Raw genomic sequence first — 21,350 nt, forward strand, 5'->3', positions numbered from 1 at the left:
TGATAATGATAAATTAATGATAAATTTAATTTTTTTCATACATTTCAAACATTTATAGTCATTATCTGTTTTCAAACATTTCTTGAATGCTACTTTTAAAAGTTCTCTTTATGTTCTGAAACGAGGAATGTTAAAATAAAACTTTTCTGATTTTTTTTTTACTTTTTAAAACTTTTTAAAACAAAAAACGTTTGTCCATTACTTTAAGATGAAGATCTCTGTCAGCTGGACTTCAGACATTTGAGGTTAAAAAAGAAAAAGAATGACTGGAAAATTCATGGAAATGCATTGGTCCAAAGCCTTAGGAAACCTGTTTTATTTATATATACATATTTTATAAACACACATTTAGTTTGTAATAGTTTCACTTTTGTTTCCTCATATTTTTCACTGAGTTACAGTACAATACACGTGTCTGTGTGACTGACAAACAGCTGCTCAGAGAACATCTCAGACACTTCTACATGAACTTTATCTATAGTTCTTTGTGATTCATGAGAAGGTTGCATTTGTTCCTCGGAAAGAGGATAAGGGTTAGTGAGGCAGAGATGCTGAAGTGAAAGATCCTGAGGTTTTGTGTGTTTGTAGGTGGACATGTGGTCTCTGGGGATCATGGTGGTGGAGATGATCGATGGAGAACCTCCGTATTTCAGCGAGACGCCGATAGCAGCGATGAAGAGACTGAGGGACGAGCCGGCGCCGACCGCCAGAAACATCAACAGGGTAAAACCAGCACAACCTCAACCGTTCTTTCAGTCAACTAAAACTGAAGCTAAAACTACATTCATGTCATATCATACTATAAAAAAATATATATATAACTATAAAAATTATTACTATATAGAATTATAATTAATATAAAAATAAGTTTAAAATAAATATAATATAATAAATATAAAACCCTTAATTGCGAGATATAAAACCCTTAATTGCGAAATATAAAAGTCTTAATTGCGTGATATAAAAGTCTTAATTGCGAGATATAAAAGTCTTAATTGTGAGATATAAAAGTCCTAATTGTGAGGCATAAAAACGTAATTGTGAGATATAAAAGTCCTAATTGTGAGGCATAAAAACGTAATTGTGAGTTATAAAAACCTTAATTGCGAGATATAAAAGTCTCAATTGCGAGATATAAAAGTCCTAATTGTGAGGCATAAAAACGTAATTGTGAGTTATAAAAACCTTAATTGCGAGATATAAAAGTCTCAATTGCGAGATATAAAAGTCCTAATTGTGAGGCATAAAAACGTAATTGTGACTTATAAAAACCTTAATTGTGAGGTATAAAAGTCTTAATTGCGAGATATAAAAGTCTTAATTGTGAGGCATAAAAACGTAATTGTGAGTTATAAAAACCTTAATTGCGAGATATAAAAGTCATATTTACGAGATATAAAACCTTAATTGCGAGATGTAAAAGTCTTAATTGCGAGATGTAAAACCCTCAATTGCGAGATATAAAAGTCTTAATTGTGAGGCATAAAAACGTAATTGTGAGTTATAAAAACCTTAATTGCGAGATATAAAAGTCATATTTACGAGATATAAAACCTTAATTGCGAGATATAAAAGTCTTAATTGTGAGGTATAAAAGTCATATTTTTCGAGATATAAGTCTTAATTGTGAGATATAAAAGTCTTAATTGCAAGATATAGAAGTCATATTTACGAGAAAAGAAAGTTTTCAATGCAAGATATAGAAGTCTTAATTGTGAGATATAAAAGTCCTAATTGTGAGGCATAAAAACGTAATTGTGACTTATAAAAACCTTAATTGTGAGGTATAAAAGTCTTAATTGCGAGATATAAAAGTCTTAATTGTGAGGCATAAAAACGTAATTGTGAGTTATAAAAACCTTAATTGCGAGATATAAAAGTCATATTTACGAGATATAAAACCTTAATTGCGAGATGTAAAACCCTCAATTGCGAGATATAAAAGTCTTAATTGTGAGGTATAAAAGTCTTTATTGTAAGATATAAAAGTCTTAATTGTGAGGTATAAAAGTCTTTATTGTAAGATATAAAAGTCTTAATTGCGAGATATAAAAGTCTTTATTGTAAGATATAAAAGTCTTAATTGCGAGATATAAAAAGTCATATTTTTCGAGATATAAGTCTTAATTGTGAGATATAAAAGTCTTAATTGCAAGATATAGAAGTCATATTTACGAGAAAAGAAAGTTTTCAATGCAAGATATAGAAGTCTTAATTGAGAGATATAAAAGTCTTAATTGTGGACCTAAAAGTCTTCTATACCTCACGATAAAGATCTAAAAGTTTAAATTGCGAGATATAAAAGTCTTAATTGTGAGGTATAAAAGTCATATTTGCAAGTTTATATCTCATGTGACTCACAATCGAGAGTCTATATCTTGCAATTCTGACTTTATAGCTCACAATACTGAGTTTACATTTCAAGAAACTCTGAATTACACATTTGTTTCAGGCAACTGTGAAATGTAAAATCACAAATGTAAGGAAAAAAAGGCATAAAATTTATTAAAATGAAAAATGTATAATTCTTAAATAAAAATATAGAAAAACTAAAATGACAAATAAATAACAAAATGAATCAAACATATAAATTATTACACATGAATTAAACTATGATTTTTTTTTTCATTAATTAAAAAGCCTAAATGAAATAAAATATAATGAAACACTTAAAAAAATTAAGAATGTTTAAAAGTACCACAATTACTAAAACTAAAACTGAACAATTATTAAAAAGCTAAATATTAATGTATTAAAAAATTAATAAAAATGACAAAGTGAAATAACAAATTTTCTAAAGCTAAAATTGTAAGAGATAAAAGCTAATATAAATTTAACATAAAAATATATAAAATAAAGCTTAATAGAAATATTTAAAAAATATATTTAAAAGAAAAAAAACAAGAAATTACTAAACTTGAAATTTTAAAATTAAAGGCTAATATAAATTTTATAAAATAAAAGCTATAGTATACTAAAACAATACTGATTTCAAGCATAAATTAAATAAAATTACTTAATTATTGTATATCATTTATACCATAAACACAAGCTGTTTAAATTAAAGAAAATGAATCCTACTTTCAGAAGCATGAAGTCATGTTTGGTCATGATGATGTGTGATATTGTGTATAATGATCTTTGTGGTGTGATCAGATCTCTCCCGTCCTGAGGGACTTTCTGGACTCGATGTTGACGCGTGATCCTCTGAAGCGAGCGAGCGCCGGAGATCTGCTCCAGCATCCCTTCATGCTGCAGGCCACTTCTCCTCGCTGTCTGGTGCCTCTAGTGGAGCAGTACCGCAAACGCATGTCGCGATGCTGACCTTTAGCACTTTAGAGACTGTGAACCTTCCCGATCCAGAGCTGGAGAACCTCATAGAGATGGACAGGAGCGATTCCTTCCAGAACAATCATTCTGTCAACCTTTATTCCTCGTATTCTAATGCATTTGCACACAACCTTTGACATTATGTGCTGTGTGTAATAAAGACTGCTGATGGGTTAATTAAATCCATATGATGATCGTTCACAATATATGGAAGCCTGTTTCTGCTTCAGCACAAGGAATTAAAAGGTAATTGTGACATTAATTCTTGCGATTCTGAAAAAAAAAACGGAATTGAGATGTTAACTTACAATTGCGAGAAAAAAAAGGTACTTCTAAGAAGAAAAGTAACAATTGCGAGATATTAACTTAAAATTTATATTTTTTTTATTTTTTCACCTTTTTTATTTTATTAGTAAATTATAATAATATTTGTAAGATATAATCAGAATTGCGATATATGAACTAAGAATTGTAATAAAAAATTTTATTGCAAAGAAAAGGGAATTGCAACATATAAAGTAAAAAAAAAAGGATGCGAGGAAAAAACTTGAATTGTGGGATATCAATTCAGAATTTAAAAAATAAAAATTTAATTGCGAGATATAAACAAAAGATTGCAAGAAAATATAGAATTGTGAGCTATAAAGTCCAAATTGCGAGAAAATTTTAATTGCAAGTCAGAATTGTGAGATTACAGTCACAATGACCTTTTTTATTTTTTTTATCTCATGGCAGAATCAGACATAACAGTGAGATCAGAAACATTAATTATTAATCATGTTGACTTTAAAAAGTAACTTTTTTATGTTATAATGAATGTCAATGAAACTGAACTTGAGTAATCCAGCAGTGTCTGTATTTTGTATTCCAAGATGTTAAATGATTTTTATTATTCACTACTGTTTTTGCAAATGTTATAAATTGCATGTTAGGTCTGTTCCTTTATTTTTAAGCATTAAATTTACAAACTGTGTTTGGTCTGCTATATAAAGCATTGATTGTATTGAAAACATGGTTTAAACAAACAGGAAGTTGTTGAAGCACGTCTGATGATTGGTGGCTGTTTAATATGAGTCCTTATAATTATAATAATTCAGATGAAGCTCACATTTCAGAAATGGCTGTTTTCATTCAGTAATTGCTATCTGATTATATCAAGCGTTGTATAGCGTGAACATGAACACTTCTGCCAGCTCATCTGATAAACGCCTCATTTACTGATGTAGCACTTCAATATTTATGAGGACTTATTTGATGAGAAATACTGACAAATATTTCAAGTGTTTCTACTCAACCTCGAGCTCACTAAAAATAAACCTAAAAAGAAATGTAAAAACAAACAAACAAAAACTGACCAAAAAACACCTTATAAAAAACTAATTTAAAATATTTATAAAAACTCAAAAAAAAGATTGTAAAATCAAAACATGCATCTAATTTTCTTTGCACATTTCATTATGTGCTATTGTCCACTGAATAAATCTATTAAAAATCTAAATGAAAATAAAATATAAATATTAGACGAAATATTAAAAAATGTGATTAAAATTATTCATATTTAAAAGTAAATTAAAATTGAAAAATAAATTAAAGCTAAACAGAAAAAAGAATAAAAATGACAGCATATAATTACTAAACGAATATAAATCTACATACAAAACTTTGATTTTTTGAATAATAGACATGAAAAAATCTCATGAAATTACTAAACTAAAAATGTTAATATATATCACTTAAGTAAAACTATTTAAAAAAATTGCTGAAATTAAAACTTGAATATTAGACAAAAAAATATAAATGCATTAAGTAGCTGACTTATCCAAAGGATGAGGAATGCAAGAACTTGGCAAGACAAAGACAAAGACACAAGATTTATCATTTGTCCCATTTATTTCCACATATTTTAGCAGTTTTCAAATGGGAATAGCACAGAACTAAACTTTTGCATACAAAAATAGGACAAACATTTAATCAGATTCAATATTAATCCATCTGTTACAGTAACAATGAACCTGAAAAAGAGAAAACTAAACTAAAACTACTCAAATTAAAACCACTTTAGTCCTTCTGCAACCATTCTAACTCTGTAACATACACATTACTTACATTTCTTACAGATATCACACAAAACAATCTCCTTTTCAATACATCACTCTAAACTTCTCTTTTTAATAGAATAATACATATTTACATTGAATATAATACAATCCGTAACCGTTCCAAAAAGAGCAGCACATTCTTTAAAAGCCAGGCAAACCTCTTCTGTCATGTGCATGTTTTAGTCTCCTTTAGTCTTAGTTTTAGTCTCAGCACTCTGAAATCAAACATACAGTATGCATCTCTATTTACACAGCTTTCAATATGCTGAGAAACTCCAGCCTCGATATATACACAACAATTAAATATATTGACCTTAAAGAGACAACCCACATTCTTCAGTAAATCAGTAAAGAGGTTACTTAAACACAGCGTCCAATAGCAGTTTAAATATAGTAAAACTGTCCCAGATACAACCTGTATACAAACACAAGTTAAAGAAAACATGCAAATATTGCATTCATTTGGAAGATAATATGCCATTAATTCAAGACTTGCTTTGAGGGGACGGAATTTGATTTGTCGGTCCAAAACCTTTGGTTTATTCGCTTTCAGTACACCAGAACCAAATGAATTCGGGCTAACGCAATACAAGTAGACAACATCAACAGTTCCTCAGATGTAACATTAGTGATTTAGAAACTCAAGCAAATGTAATTCGGTGTCTACCATGTTAATTTCACAACTTTAACGGTGAGCCACGATATCGCAACCTTGTAGGCAATTTCACCAGCAGCTTCCACTAAAAAGAGGTTCCCACGCCTCAGATTAAAAACATTGTAATATAACAAAGACTATATTCAACAGTGCCAAAAATCATATTTGTCCAAGTCTGGGTGGGGTTGAGAGTACACATGTAATCTATGTCCGGGGTAGAGGCCGTATTAAGTTTGATGCAAACAAAAACGAGAATGGGAAGGACCTTGGTAGCTACTTTCCCAAAATGCACCATTCCAAAACGTTCCAAATGACCTAAAACCTGTCCAACATCCACACGTCACTGCCTCCAATCATTCACATCAACAGGTGTCCAAACTTCCAGTGATTTGTTAAGACACTGGATTCTCTTCAGTGTAGAAATAATATGCAGCTTCAAAGCAAGTTTTACTAGTTCTGTTGTACTAGTGACAACAAAAGGACACACGCAAACTCTTACTTTCAAGCGGACGGATTCTTTCAGCTCTCGTAAGGCAGTCACAGGGAACGTATTCGTTAAATATCATTGAATATAAAAATATATATTTACAGAGTCACTGTTGGGATATAAAGGTTGTGCAGTTCTGTTTACAGTGGAGAGATGTGCTCGATGCACTGTTCGGTTCAGTAACAGCCATTATTTTGGGAAGTGCTACGCTAGTCGATATCCCAGGAAGATGAGTTACTCAAAGACTGGATTTTTGCGCTTGCTGCTGCTGCAATGGTGCTTGATGCGAAGCTGGAGCCGCTTCGCAATCTTTCGATCCCTCGTCCGGACGTACGTACAAAAGAAAGAGTGTGACTGTAGCGAAAGTGGCTGCGTTGACCGGAAAAGCCCGTAAGAGAGTCGAAGTAAGTCCGCGCGTGAAAACCCGCCAACCTTCGCGCTGGATGCTCTTCCTCGTGCAGTCCATGATGCTGCTGTACTGGTACTTTCCTCCGACCCCGTCTGCTTGGAGGCGGGATTTTATCACGTCCACAGGATACGTCGAAAGCCAAGACGCGATTCCCGACATGCCTCCGGCGAACAGCAGTTTGGGAATCATGTACGGATCCTCCGGCTCGCATCCCAGCGAACGCGTCAGGAGGTCGTACGCGAGGAAATAAACGCCGAATCCCGGCGTCTCTCGGATGAGAGTCGTAACCATTCCTCGGTTGACTCCTCGCAAACCCTCGCGCTGGTAAATACGAGCCAAGCAGTCCAGCGAGTTCTTATAGACCTTCCGAGAGGACGACTTCTTCTCGCCTGTTCCTTGCAGCTGCATTCGGGTCTTGGCCAGTTCCATCGGGCAGCAGATCACGCACTGGATGGCGCCGGCCGCCGCTCCGGCTAGGAACTGGTTCAAGGGTGTATCCTCGCCCAACCTGCGCATGGCGTTACCCTGAACACCAAAGACGATGGCGTTGATGAACGTCAGGCCCATCATGGGCGACCCAATGCCTTTATAAAGGCCAAGCATCTGCGGGGAAGGTAAAAGAAAGTGATCCAAGGTGCAGTTGTTTACATGCATACATGTGACCATGGAGCACAAAAGCATCTATATTTGTAGCAATAGCCAACAATGCATTGCATCGGTCAAAAAAGAAGGAAAGATATTTTGTTTCCTGCCGCAAATGTATAAAAATTTAATTTTTGATTAGTAATATGCATTGCTAAGATTTTTTTGCTCCCTCAGATTCCAGATTTCTAAACAGTTGCATCTCAGACAAATATCGTCCTCCGAACAAATCAATGGAGAGATGATTAATTCAGCTTTCAGATGATGCATAAAAATAAAAGAAAAATGTTATTACCTTTATGAGTCCAGAGTCACATATGCACAGATATCACCAGAGGAATTAAGTATTTGAATAACTGTTTATCGATTTATAATTCTATGCAATATCAGAAAAAAAAAAAAAAAAAAGACTAAATTTGTGGCAAACAAGAATAATAAAATGTATAAGTCTTAACAACTATACTTCAATGAATTCCAATAATTCAATGCAATAAAATAAAAAAAGTAATTAATAATATATAATAATACATTTAAATCATAAAATAGCAATAATATCAAATGTAAAATTGCTTAAATATAAGAATATAATTTTTTAAATATTAATATAGTTTCAGTTCAAACATTATTATAGTTCTGAAAAAGTTTGTGTCTGAAAATGATTGTCACTCAAAAATACTTGAACACTTAATACTTGAACAGTATTTACTCAGCCTTGTCTTTTAACGTCATGTGGAAAATACTATGTTTATTGAAAAAATAAAAACTAGTGAGTAGAACTAGTGATGAATATTAATACAATTATTTGTAAACTTATTACATTATCATATTGTCATAAAATAAACAATAAAATAAATTTAACTGCGTGATTGTATTTTTTTAAATAAATATAGAGGTCATACTTTAGTAGGATTCATATTTAAAAATTAGTGAACAACCTTAAAAAAACTCTTTATTGTTGAAGTGTTTACATTGATTAGAAGAGTGAAATCAAGTCGGTCAAACAAGCTAAATAAAAAAATATCTATTACATACAATCTTACATTTTTATATTTTCACAGGAGACTTTAATTAATAAAATATAATAAAATAAAATAATAAATTATTATTTTCAATAAAAATACAATGGTAAGCCTTGTGTATGTGGTATTATTACTTCATTACTAAAATGTATTTTTTTTTTTTTTTTGCATAAAAATTTTTTTTTTAAACTGCCTCTTATTGCTTGCCTCTTTAAATACTTAAGTGCAATTAAATGTTTTGCTTTAGCTGACGTATGTTGTGTGTAGTTATTTAGACTTTGCATTGAGTGAAATGCTTGACATATTTTCTGTGCTTAAACTTCCTCAGTAGTTTTGCCACACTTACACCACAACTGAATGTGACACAGACTACAAGTTTTTCACACGACACAGATCTGGTTTTCGGTTTAAGCGTGAACAGGCAAAAAAAAAGGGTTATATGGAACTCTTTATTTAATTAAATAAGATTTTTTTTTAAATGTAAACAAACAAATTACATTAATAAAGAGCAAAATAAATATCAATTGAGATAAATGTTTATAAAAGTGTTGGTGATTGTAGGTGTAGTTAAAACCACTGAAGTTTCCACTCACTGACTCTTGACGTATGATGGACTGGAAACAGTGAAAAGTCCCTCGGTAAAGTGGTTTATCCACACTCTGGACCTGAAGACGAACCTACAGGAGAGACGACATGATCACAACAAACCCATGAAAACAAAGAGCTTGTTGTTCAGAGTTGCTTTAGAATATGGAAACTGCTGAAACACCGCTGTGGTCTCGTGGTTGAAGACCTGCGCTGGTCGCAGCCTAGTTTTAAACCTTGCAAGAAGTGATGCAAATACACATTTACAGTAATTCACTCTGAAAAGAATCAACTACAAAAATTTATATACATATATATATTTTGTGTATTATATACACACACACACACACACACACACACACACACACACACACACCTAAAAATTCAAACTATGAAAAAACTAATTACATATATTATAAATTTTTAATTTAGTTAAAGTAGGGCCTAAATATAACAAAATAAAATAAACAAATAAAACCAAACATAAAAGTGACAAAAAGATTACTTTGTGTTGTTTTACAGAAGTATTATCAATTCAAGTTAGAAAATTAATACATAATAAATACATGTACATGTGATGCGCTAAATAAACATTCAAATGCAAAAATAATTTACAAAATTTAAATAAATTAAATTATCAATCACTCACCCTCAATTTGTTTTAGTTGGTTAAAAATTTATTTATTTTATTTTTAAAAAAAACAAGCTACTAAAGCTAACTATAATAAATATAGAGTATAAAAAAATATATGAGTGATTATTTTTATTTATATATTTTTAGAAATGAGAGCAGTACTTATCTGGAACAAAAATAATGGAGATGTCAATCAATGTAAAGCAATAAACCTGAACAGATCATTTCACACCAAATAAATAAATAAATAATACAATTGTAATGAAAAACAGCCACATTCAAAACATTATACTCTAAATTAAATTATGCTTAATTATTAAAGCAACTTATTTACCTAGTACTGTATATTATATATATATATATAATATTTATATAATAGTGTTTGCTCGCTAGTTTCAAGAGAGTTCCGACGAAATCAACAGCCGGTTCAGATGACAGATTTGCTCCACTGATGTGAAGCGAAAGCACTGGCACTCGAACAACACGAGTCAATGATTACTAACCTTAACTGTGTCAAAAGGATGTCCGACGAGGACCCCGGCAGCACCTGCACAGAAAAGAAGAATAGGAGTTTTTAGGATGCTATTGAGAAATATGTATTGTATGCCTATAGATAACTGTTTGCTTAATAAAAATTGTCACTTAATAAAAATAATTTAAACATTTAATTGCAGTTTTCCTCTCAAATTCCTGACTTTTTCTCTAAACTCTTAATTTACAACTTGCAATTCTGAGCTTATATCTATTATATTGGAAAGCATCTCCCAATTCTGAGTTTACATCTCGCAAACAATTCTGACATTTTTTTCTCTCTGAAAACATCTCGCAAATAATTCTGATATTACTCTCTGAAAACATCTTGTAATTCTAACTACTTCTTGCAATTCTAACTATTTGCAAACAATTCTGATATCGTTCTCTGAAACCAATTCTAAAAAACATTTCTCTGAAAACATCTCGCAATTCTAACTTTTTCTTGCAGTTCTAATTATACTCGCAAACAATTCTGATATTGCTCTCTGAAAACAAATATAAAATGTTTTCTCTGAAAACATCTTGCATTTCTGACTTCTTTTCTCTGAAATCATCTCGTAATTCTGAGTTTACATCTCGCAAACAATTCTCATATTGTTCTCTGAAAAAATCTTAGCAATTCTAACTTTTTTTTCTCTGAAAACATCTTGCAATTCAAACTTTTTTTTTTAATCATCTTGCAATTCTTTGTTTACATCTCGCAAACAATTCTGATATCGTTCTCTGAAAACATCTCGCAATTCTGAGTTTACATCTCGCAATTCTAACTTTTTCTGAAAACATCTCACAATTCTGAGTTTACATCTCGCAAATAATTCTGATATCGTACTCTGAAAACATCTCGCAATTCTGAGTTTATCATCTCACAAACAATTGTGATATTGTTCTCTGAAAATATCTCGCAATTCTAGCTTTTTTTTCTCTGAAAACATCTCGCAATTCTTTGATTACATCTCGCAAATAATTCTGATATTGTTCTCTGAAAACATCTCGCAATTCTGAGTTTATCATCTCACAAACAATTGTGATATTGTTCTCTGAAAATATCTCGCAATTCTAGCTTTTTTTTTCTCTGAAAACATCTCGCAATTCTTTGTTTACATCTCGCAAATAATTCTGATATCGTACTCTGAAAACATCTCGCAATTCTGAGTTTACATCTCGCAAACAATTGTGATATTGTTCTCTGAAAATATCTCGCAATTCTAACTTTTTTTTCTCTGAAAACATCTCGCAATTCTAACTTTTTCTGAAAACATCTCACAATTCTGAGCTTACATCTTGCAAACAATTTTGATATCGTTCTCTGAAAACATCTCGCAATTCTGAGTTTACATCTCGCAGTTCGAACTTTTTTCTGAAAACAACTCAAAATTCTGAGTTTACATCTCGCAAACAATTTTGATATCGTTCTCTGAAAACATCTCGCAATTCTTTGTTTACATCTCGCAAACAATTCTGATCTATTGTACTCTGAAAACATCTCGCAATTCGAACTTTTTTTCTGAAATCATCTCGTAATTCTGAGTTTACATCTCGCAATTGGAACTTTTTTCTGAAAACAACCCAAAATTCTTAGTTTACATCTCGCAAACAATTCTGACCACATTTATCACTGAATTTTGCATAAAACTGTTATGAGCACAGCTGTACATGAACAACAGTGACAATTCTAGGATCTTCAGTGTTTCCATTGGATTTAACGCAAAAGCTCAGTCAGTCATTGGCTGGCAATCATTGAGAGATGCTAGTGTAGGACTGTAAATCTCACAGGAGATATATCTCAGTATCTCACAGGGTTTTACATATCAGCAGTTACTGCTCCATGCCAAAGAGAGCGATGACGCATATGTGCTCGGGCTGATGGGAGTCAGTCTGCACCGAAGGCGTTGGTCCATCCTGACCAATCAAAGCAAGTCCAAAACAAGACTCAAGTTGTCAAACGGTGCCAAGAGGTGACCTAAGATGATAGTGATGTTATGTAAAACCTAAAAACACATACATACAGTATAGTAAGGCTAGGCTACAGAGCAGGGCTAAGTGACATACAGAATATACTCTATATCTGCTGCTGATACAAAAACTAAGCTAAACTTAATTTTAAAAATATTTAATTTGGAGAGTCTTCAGAGAGATGTTTTGAATAGTCAGTAAGTTTGATTAGTGTTGAATGGTTTTACAAATCGGTGCACATACAATATTAAATATCATTATTCCTTGTGATAAAAAGTGCAAGGAAAACATGCCTTGAATGTTTAAATAGACTGATTGTTTTTATTTACCATTATCATTGTGTAAAAATGTTAACAAAATTATCTGTGTGGCATGTTTTATATGTTAAAAATAAAATAAAATATTTTATATAATTAAATATATTACCTGTGTTGCTCTTTTAGTGACAAACGGCATTAATTAAAAAAATGGCTTGATTGTTTATTTTTTATTTATTGATAAAAAAAATATATACTGTATATTTTTACCTAACATGTAATTTATAAATATTATCTTTAATATCATTCATATATATATATATATATATATATATATATATATATATATATATATATATATATATATATATATATATATTAGTATGCAAATAGTTATATACATTTCTATATTTAAATGTATTTGTATTTATTTATTAGTTGCTTATATATAATATATAACAACTAATAAATTAATAAAAATAAGATTTATATATAGATGTGTATATTTGTATTGTAGTTATAAATAACAAATAATAAAATTAGGATATAAGGACAAATATTAAGAGATGCATTTACTTAATTCTCGCATGTGTTTGTATATATACACTCACAGTAATAAACAACTAGTAAATATATATAAACACATATATTAGTATGTTTTTATGCATACTAGTATCAGTTGGAAAAATACTTAGCTATATTTAAGCTAGTTAAATACAATCCTCAATCTAATAATTAATTTATAAACTTAGGGAAAATGACCCTCCGTGAAGCTCTGGGCTCATAAAGACAACTGTTATCCAGCTTTTATGAAGCACCGTGTCTGTAATATGAAACACGAGCGGTCAGGAGCTTTGAGAGACGTGGCCCGTCCCGCGGCTGGGATTGGCTCTCACAGGGGTGTGTGGGACGCCTCTGTGTTTGACGGGACACGGACAGGCGTTTGGGAGGAGGTTATTCTGGGCTCTTCCAGGAAACACATTTCACAGCAGCTCATGCATGACTGATATTCACACAAGAGAACAGGACGACTGCAAGGAGGCTTGTAGGTTACATATTCAATTAAAGTCAATCATCAGTCAAGGAATCAGTCTGCACACACTTGAAGAACTTCCAACATAAATCATAACTATCTGTAAGTGGATCTGAGTGCATTTGTTTAGTACCCTGAACACCTGAGTCAATATTCAGGTTTTCTTATCAATGTTTGATTCTTAAACTTTCACCTTTACCTCTCAAGTTGGTTACAGACTCCATGAATAAAAAAAGTGCTTTAGCTCGAAATGATATGATTTGTATGGAAGCTTGTTTTTACCACAGGATAAAATAATGATAAATCTAATTTACTATTACATTTACATTACATTTAGTCATTTAGCAGATGCTTTTATCCAAAGCGACTTACAAATGAGGACAATGCAAGCAATCAAAAACAACAAAAGAGCAACGATATATAAGTGCTATAACAAGTCTCGGTAAACGCAGCACACATAGCAAGGGCTTTTAAATAATGTAATAAATAAAATAAAAATAGATAGAATAGAAAGTTAAAAGTTTTTTTTGTTTTTGTTAATTGCATAATAAATGGAAAAAAAACAGATAGAATACAAAAAGATTAGAAAGCTAGTTGGATTTTTTTTTTTTTTTTTTAGAATAGAATTAGAATAGTGAGTGCTAAAGTTAGAGGGTCAAATAAAGATGGAAGAGATGGGTTTTGAGCAGATTCTTGAAGAATTTGTGCTTCTTCCTCGCAATTCTGAGAATTGAACAAATGCAAGAGTTGCGACATATCAGAATTACAAGACAGAAATGTGAAAATTGAGAAGAAAAGTCAGAAATCTTTGATCTTTAAACACAAATGTGGGAAAAAAAATCTCAGAATTGTGTGATAAAAATGTGAATTTAACCTTTTATTTTTTATTTTTAAACTAAATTTGAAATCTTTTTTAGATTAAAAAAGTAGCATTTGTGTTTTAAAAGCCAGCTTCCACAGTTTTCACCACAAAAGAAAATATTGACATTGTAACCAGTTTTATTAGAACATCCATCTTTCAGCAGTGAAACAGTGTAACATTCCACACTTCAAAGGCGGCAAAGCGGTCTTCAGTCACGTGACATCGCCACCTCAGCATACAGTTCAATAACAATCATCTGAATCACACTGATAGGAAACCAACAGCTAGATAGATAGATAGATAGATAGAATCTCTCTGACGTGGCTTCCTGCTCCACAACAAATAATTCAGCATGTGTGACTCCTAACCGTGTATATTACATCAATGAACTTCCACTGAAACTCTATTAACTAATTACTGCCCTACTACTGTGTGAACGCGCAGTCTGAATGTAAACAAACCGACCTATATTGAAGTCACATTAGGGGTTAGACCCTCTTAACGAGCTTAACTAAATCCTAATCTAGCAGACAGGAGTTTACTGTACTCTACTGTAAATATCTTACCTCCTATGCATCCAGCAAGGAAGTCCATCACTGCTTCAAGCTGACAGAAGCAAGCAAGCGCTGCTTTAGATGAGCTCACCCCGGGTTTGAAGGGTTAACTGGGTTTTATTCGAGCTGCTTGGTTAGTTGGTTAGTTAGTTAGTTCTTTAGTTAGTCCTCAGGCCTGTCCTGAGCAGAAGTGTCTGTGATGAGGCTCGAAGCTCGACTATAAATCACCAATCGCGTCGTAGTGGAAAATTTCACCTTCTAGCGTGACTACAACCTGCAAGGTTTACTTTTTTATTTGTGTAGCGGGTTCTGGATGGATGGGTGTCGGTGAGGAGGTGTGTGTGCGCGCGCCCAATCGCGATCGGCGGATTTAAAAAGGATTCCTGTTCCTGCTTTTGGCGTCATGCGCGTTTGAGCGCTTTTCCTGATCCGGAATGTTACTGTGGCGGGGCTTCGGTTACAGAGAGAACGTCATCACTAGGTGTTTTAATATTCAGTAGGCAAGACGAGCCATAGGAGGTTGTGTCGTTAATATTCATGACGTGGCTTCGCTGAAGTAGCGCAGGCGCCGCAGATTCCGACTCTTTTGAGTGAATCGGTTCGTTCGGATCGAACGATTTATTTTAGTTTCTACTCCACAGAATTGTTATTTTAGATAGATAGACAGAAATAAAATTTATATTTAAGAGATGCATTAAAAATATATTGCAAGAATAACTTCAACATTTAAACACAACATTGGATAAATAACACAAATAGAAGGATAGGGTGGGTAAGGGTTAAAAAGTGCAGAGGTAGTAAATCAATTTAGCCTTATACAGTTAGCCTATCATTATACAGTTTCACAAATGTGACACTCTTTTTGTTGTTGATATTTTTGTAGTGTCATGGTCGCTGAATTCACAAAGAAACTTATATTGTAGAATTTGGGTAATGCCGAGGAAAATGTACATTTATATAATAAACTATTTAGCTAACAAAATAAATAATTGTTTACTACATTTTATGTTTATAATGAGAAACAAATAGCATAATATATCACACATACTTAAATCAATATCTATGTCAGACCAAAATTCTTTAATGAAGGTGAATTAAAAAAATTAATTATATAAACAAAAACTTGTCTCTCTTGTGCTGCTGTGTGACATTAAATTATATGTGAATCCTTCTAACCTTGTAAATTACATTAGTTACATAGTAAATATAGTAACATAGAACTAATGTATATTAATATTGTACCTTTTGCCGCTGTTTTCAAGATCAAGGTTCTAATAACTAGCGCTCTGCGTTCAGTGATTCGCGAATCGACTCAACCGAATCTTTCGAAAGGAGTCGGTTAAAAAAAAGATTCATTGCACTCGTAATTTCTCTTCCGCGTTGCATCAGCGTGTTTATTCAGTCTACGGTTTAAACGCGGATGCTGCAGTGCTCGGTCTGTCATCGATCCGGACTGATCGCCTGTCACGAGCTTGTAGAAATATAAACATCTTGTTTAAAGTTTTAAAGTCACATTAAAAGACGCTCAAATAAAGGCACGTCGTGTGTTATGCACGCGCCGGTGTCAATAAAATTCAAATTGTTAGTAATTGGTTTTAAATAAGAACTTGCATAAGCACCCAGCAAAGGAACCACGTGAGAAATGAGGCACAGTTACAAAAGCACTAACGCAGATCAGAAACACCTACAACCTTGACTGAGCACGACAGCGGTGCATTATGCAATTATTATCAGAATCTAGAACAGGTTTAATAATGTCATGAAGGGCTAGAATGACGACGGGACGATGCATTTCGCAGACTTCTTTGCAGGATCATTTGGAGGTACAGTACAGAGTCGTTGTTTGTCGGGTTCAGTTTCTGACATAAGGCGAAGGTTTTTGAGAGAGTCTGCTGTAGTGCATGTGTACAGTAGATGATATGATAACACTTGCTTTTGTTACTGCATGGAAACAAATAAGTGCACGCAAGGAATTGCCTGCATATATAAAGAAATTGTAATCTAAAAAAATATATTCTCTTAATGCGATAATACAAGGTATGTGTTAAACATTTAAATTGGAAATTAAAAATAGAATTTAATTGCGAATACAAATGCATAAACAAGACAAGAACGTAATAACAAATATAAAAAAATAAGACATTTTAATAATAATAAAAAAAATGAAATCATTGTAAACTAATTACTGTCCTCTTGATTTAAATGCAACAATAATAGATCTCCATTAAGCATGATCCTCGTGTTGAATGAAGCATGACATTAACATGCACTCATGTGAACAACATTTCATAAACAATGCTTTTGAACATCTTCACACAAAACATCTGTAAAATCATTGGACTTTGAGGGCACATGTATAAAACTCACAGCTATATCCATAAGATAATAACAAAAAATGTATGCAAACAACATTTTTACAATATTTCCCAGCAGTGTTCCTGAAAGCAAACAAACTGCACACATTTAAGGCGTCTCCTCTATCAGACCGGTCCAACTGAGTTCTTCTTTCTCTGCTGATTTCTAATAGTAATGAGAAGTCAGTAATCTGTTAGTTTGACTGATGTGCTGTTGTGTTCCAGGAGCGTGTGGTGTGGCGGTCGGTTATCCACTGGATACTGTCAAAGTACACTCCTTCCAGCCAATCACACATTATTATTAAATGCTATATCATATCATTTCAGACATGCATTGCTGTAACATCATCTCCTGACCTTAATATGTTGGTTTGACCCCTGCACAGGTCAGAATCCAAACACAGAAACAGTTCGCTGGAATCTGGCACTGCATCGTAACCACCATCAAAAAAGAAGGGGTACCAAACATACATCTACTTCATGTTTAATGATTAATGCACTTTCATATTCCACAAAACTGTCTCTGTTAACAACTAATTAAAGTAAGAAAGCAGCTGTATAGTAAAACACACAGCAACTGTATTATTGAGAGATTTATTTGTGTTTATTTTTCTGATTTCATTTAGAGTCTTAGTCATTTTTGTTATTATTAATTAAAATGTTTATAGATTTTTTAAAATTTATTTCAGTTCTAGTTTTAGTTATTTTAATACATCAAGTTAAACTAAATCAAAATGAGTTTTTGATATGTTTTATTTTAGTAAAATAACTAAGTTTCTTATGCCTCTAGTTTAATTTTTAATTAACTAAAATAACTATTTCTGCATAGCTACACACTTCAAATCATATATAAAAAAATAACATAAATTTAAATTTAATTAAATTTTAAATTAAATTAAAATTTATCCATTTAGCAGATGCTTTTATCCAAAGCGACTTACATATGTGTTCCCTGGGATAACTTAAGCCTACTTATGTTTTCTTTTATATTTTCCAACTTAATGCAAAAAAAAAAAACTCTTATAAAACTCAAAACTCAGAAAATACTGAAGTGTAAGCCATCCACCTTATTTTTTACGTAAGAGCTCATTACGCTGCTTCCTTGCAGATTGCTGTTTCTTATAATATTTTAATGTCTGGTGATATTTATCAAAGCACTGTTTGTCAGATTGAGTTAGTCTGGTTTCTGATGCACGCTGGTGTTTTGCTGCAGGTTCATGGCTTCTTTAAGGGGATGGCTTTGCCGATCACGACTATATCCCTGACGTCCTCTGTGGTGTTCGGCTCCTACAGGAACTGTCTGCAGTGTTTGGCTCAGATGCGCGGGAACGGCGCTCCCAAAACAAAGCTCGATGTGTTTCTGTCGGGTCTGGCGGCCGGAGTGGCACAGGTCTGACATCTGCTTTTCACCCCAAAATGAAAATCACCCCATGGTTTACTCTCCCCATGTGAATCCGGCGTGTATACGACTTTCTTCTTTCAGACGAACACAATCGGAGTCACATTAAAGCATGTCCTGGCTCTTCCAAACTTTATAATGGGAGAAAGATTTAAAAAATAATTTTTGTTTATTTATTTATTTGTTTTTATAGAAATATCTGGCAACACTGCACTGCACTCGACATCATAATGATTATTAATGAAACTATAACAGTGATATATAAACATCTACCCTTTGTAATAAACGTGGTATAGTTTAAGTGTCCATTCTTCCAAAACAGAGAAAACTCTTTGACGAACATCTCCGTTTCTGTGTGACACGGTCCTTGCACGAGTCTGAAATTTCCACATGCATTTTTTTTTTTTTTGTATTCATCATCTTTAAAATTGATCATGCACAGAAACCTTGCACACTGAGACCGATGCGTGTTAAATAATCCATTGCAAAAAAAAAAAAATTGCATAACAATTTATTACACATTACATATCTTGGGTGCATCCAATCCTGAGATTGCGTAGAGGAAGACTTTTTAAAATGCAGATGGGAAGTTTGAGAGGCAGTGTGTCTGATTTTCATTCAAACACACAGATAAGGAGATGAAGACCTTGATTAAATGATGTTTTCTGTGCTGCCAGGTGTCTGTAATGTCGCCGGGAGACTTGGTGAAGGTTCGTCTTCAGTGTCAGACGGAGAGCAAGAGAAGCGGACTCCATCCCAAATACAGCGGTCCGGTCCACTGTGTGCTGAGCGTGGTCCGAGACGAGGGCGTCTCCGGTCTCTACAGAGGAGCTGTTCCTCTGGCTCTCAGAGACGGCCCGGCGTTTGCCACATACTTCCTGACCTACAGCTCTCTGTGTTCACTGCTCACACCTGCAGGACAGAGAGAGCCAGGTGAACAACAGCCCAACACTGCTCTTCTGACCCAACACTATTACTCCAGCAGTCTCTGTTCATTCAGTAATGTTTCTCGTCTGTGTGTGTGTGTGTGTGTGTGTGTCAGAGTGGACGGCGGTGCTGTTGTCCGGTGGATTGGCAGGGACGGCCGGCTGGTCAGTCGGGACACCCATGGACGTGATCAAAGCCCGTCTGCAGATGGACGGCGCTGGAGGAGCGAGGAGATACCGAGGACTGCTTCACTGCGCGAGCGAGACGCTCCGGAGCGAAGGACCCGGGATCTTCTCCCGAAGCCTGGGAATAAACTGCCTGCGAGCGTTTCCCGTCAACATGGTGGTGTTCGCCGTCTACGAGGTTTCCGTCCGGGGTCTCAGCTCAGCGTCTCTGGATCGACTCTAGCCATCGTGTGTGTGTGTGTGTGTGATGCACATTGGGTTTTGTCTTGGAAATGTGTGCATGGTTTGTTGTGACCCTCTCTGTGAAATTATGAGATGACAAGCATCAAAGTTTGATTTCACCCTGATTTCAGTCTTTAACATGCTCAGAAATAAAGACATCAAGGTTGCATTTTCACAGAGACTTTAGCTGGGTTTCGTAAGGAACACATCCCAGATATATTTTACCCCGAAAACTTGTATTTGTTTTACACAACATTTTATAATATGCCACCCTTGATTTATTAGAATAGGAATATGTTTATGAGCATTAATGGAGATGAATTAAAATTAAAATGTTTCAGTATTTCTATAGATAATAGAACTGTGTTATAATTGAAAAAAAGGGAAAATATTTCACTTAAAGTCAGTTATAATAGAAATTGAAGAAAATGTGCTTCATTTTTATAAAATACTCTCACAATGCAATAATAAAAATAAAAAAAACAAGGCTTCACTTTCATCAAATGAAATATAATTTCTCATTTGTTTTCTCATTATAGGAAAGGAGTAAGTTTACGTTGATTATAATTGTTAAACCAAAGCCGTAAAACAGTTGTGTTACCTGAAAAGAAATGTGGCCATCATGAAGATCAGAAGAGTTGTTCTGGTTTTGGATGCTGTCTGAATCATCACTATCTCTGTTAGGAGACTGAATGTGTCTTGCTTCATTATGAACGATTAAAGATGAATATTGCTGACTGTTTGGCTGCTGTAGAGAGATGAATCGAGTTTGTGTTTTCATCTGTAACTCACTCTGATCTGCAGACGTATATTCTTCTTATTCAACATTCTTCATGCATTCTGTATATAGCAGTCAAAGAGAAAATAATCAAAGTTTACATTATTTACATGATGTTTTTCATCCTCGCTTTTTACCCATGTTAAAAAAAAAAAATTAAATACTGAAATTCTATAATAAACACAGGAAAGTTTGCATCAGGGTTATTCTAGTCAAATTAAAACCATCTTTTTTTATTTTCTTTTTTGAAAAACCAACATTTCTTAATTTAATTTAGTTTATTTTGATGTTCTTAAATAACCAATAATAAAATAAAATAAATTAAATTAATAAACAAATAAAAAAACTACAATTTTAAAATTAAAATGAGCTGAAAACATAAAAATTGTATTTATTATGGAATCTAAATGATACTAAAATAACACTGGTTTA

The 21,350-nt window shown here is 33.1% G+C and overlaps 3 protein-coding genes across 8 annotated transcripts in view; 2 read left to right on the plus strand and 1 right to left on the minus strand.

Moving 5' to 3' along the window:
- The window catches only part of pak6b (p21 protein (Cdc42/Rac)-activated kinase 6b), a 25,150-nt gene extending 20,847 nt beyond the window's left edge, over positions 1-4,303 (plus strand). For all 5 annotated transcript variants that reach the window (XM_026259769.1, XM_026259773.1, XM_026259772.1 and 2 more), the window contains 2 exons: positions 589-723; positions 3,157-4,303. In XM_026259769.1, the coding sequence (XP_026115554.1) occupies positions 589-723; positions 3,157-3,324 (303 nt within the window). In that variant the 3' untranslated portion in view covers positions 3,325-4,303. The remainder of the gene's footprint in view (positions 1-588; positions 724-3,156) is intronic.
- Positions 4,304-5,201: 898 nt separating this feature from the next.
- LOC113094097 (mitochondrial basic amino acids transporter-like) lies at positions 5,202-15,501 on the minus strand. Of its 2 annotated transcripts, XM_026259757.1 has the most exons (5): positions 15,066-15,183; positions 12,190-12,382; positions 10,364-10,407; positions 9,235-9,318; positions 5,202-7,583 (listed from the first exon to the last, which is right to left on the minus strand). In XM_026259757.1, exon 5 carries the CDS (start codon positions 7,581-7,583, stop codon positions 6,810-6,812), a length of 774 nt encoding a protein of 257 aa, XP_026115542.1. In that variant the 5' UTR covers positions 9,235-9,318; positions 10,364-10,407; positions 12,190-12,382; positions 15,066-15,183; the 3' UTR covers positions 5,202-6,809. The 2 variants fall into 2 exon arrangements, with proteins under 2 accessions (XP_026115542.1, XP_026115541.1); XM_026259756.1 differs by lacking the exon at positions 12,190-12,382 and having other exon boundaries at positions 15,066-15,501.
- Positions 15,502-16,486: 985 nt separating this feature from the next.
- slc25a47a (solute carrier family 25 member 47a) lies at positions 16,487-20,899 on the plus strand. The gene is made up of 6 exons (XM_026259781.1): positions 16,487-16,876; positions 17,633-17,676; positions 17,794-17,865; positions 18,621-18,797; positions 19,484-19,739; positions 19,849-20,899. The coding sequence occupies exons 1-6, from the start codon at positions 16,840-16,842 to the stop codon at positions 20,139-20,141; spliced, it is 879 nt and encodes a 292-aa protein (XP_026115566.1). The 5' UTR covers positions 16,487-16,839; the 3' UTR covers positions 20,142-20,899.
- Positions 20,900-21,350: the final 451 nt, after the last annotated feature.

The sequence above is a fragment of the Carassius auratus genome, unplaced genomic scaffold, assembly GCF_003368295.1.
Source record: "Carassius auratus strain Wakin unplaced genomic scaffold, ASM336829v1 scaf_tig00215261, whole genome shotgun sequence".
In the NCBI taxonomy this organism is placed as follows: domain Eukaryota; kingdom Metazoa; phylum Chordata; class Actinopteri; order Cypriniformes; family Cyprinidae; genus Carassius; species Carassius auratus.

Coding starts and splice junctions, on each gene's coding strand:
- LOC113094097 (XM_026259756.1), bottom strand. CDS start 15,093: ATGGACTTCCTTGCTGGATGCATAGGAG. Junction 9,319..10,363: donor ATCCTTTTGACACAGTTAAG/GTTAGTAATCAT, acceptor TCTCTCCTGTAG/GTTCGTCTTCAGGTCCAGAG. Junction 7,584..9,234: donor CCATCATACGTCAAGAGTCA/GTGAGTGGAAAC, acceptor CCTTCCCCGCAG/ATGCTTGGCCTTTATAAAGG.
- slc25a47a (XM_026259781.1), top strand. CDS start 16,840: ATGCATTTCGCAGACTTCTTTGCAGGATCATTTGGAG. Junction 17,866..18,620: donor CCACCATCAAAAAAGAAGGG/GTACCAAACATA, acceptor GTTTTGCTGCAG/GTTCATGGCTTCTTTAAGGG. Junction 18,798..19,483: donor TGGCGGCCGGAGTGGCACAG/GTCTGACATCTG, acceptor CTGTGCTGCCAG/GTGTCTGTAATGTCGCCGGG.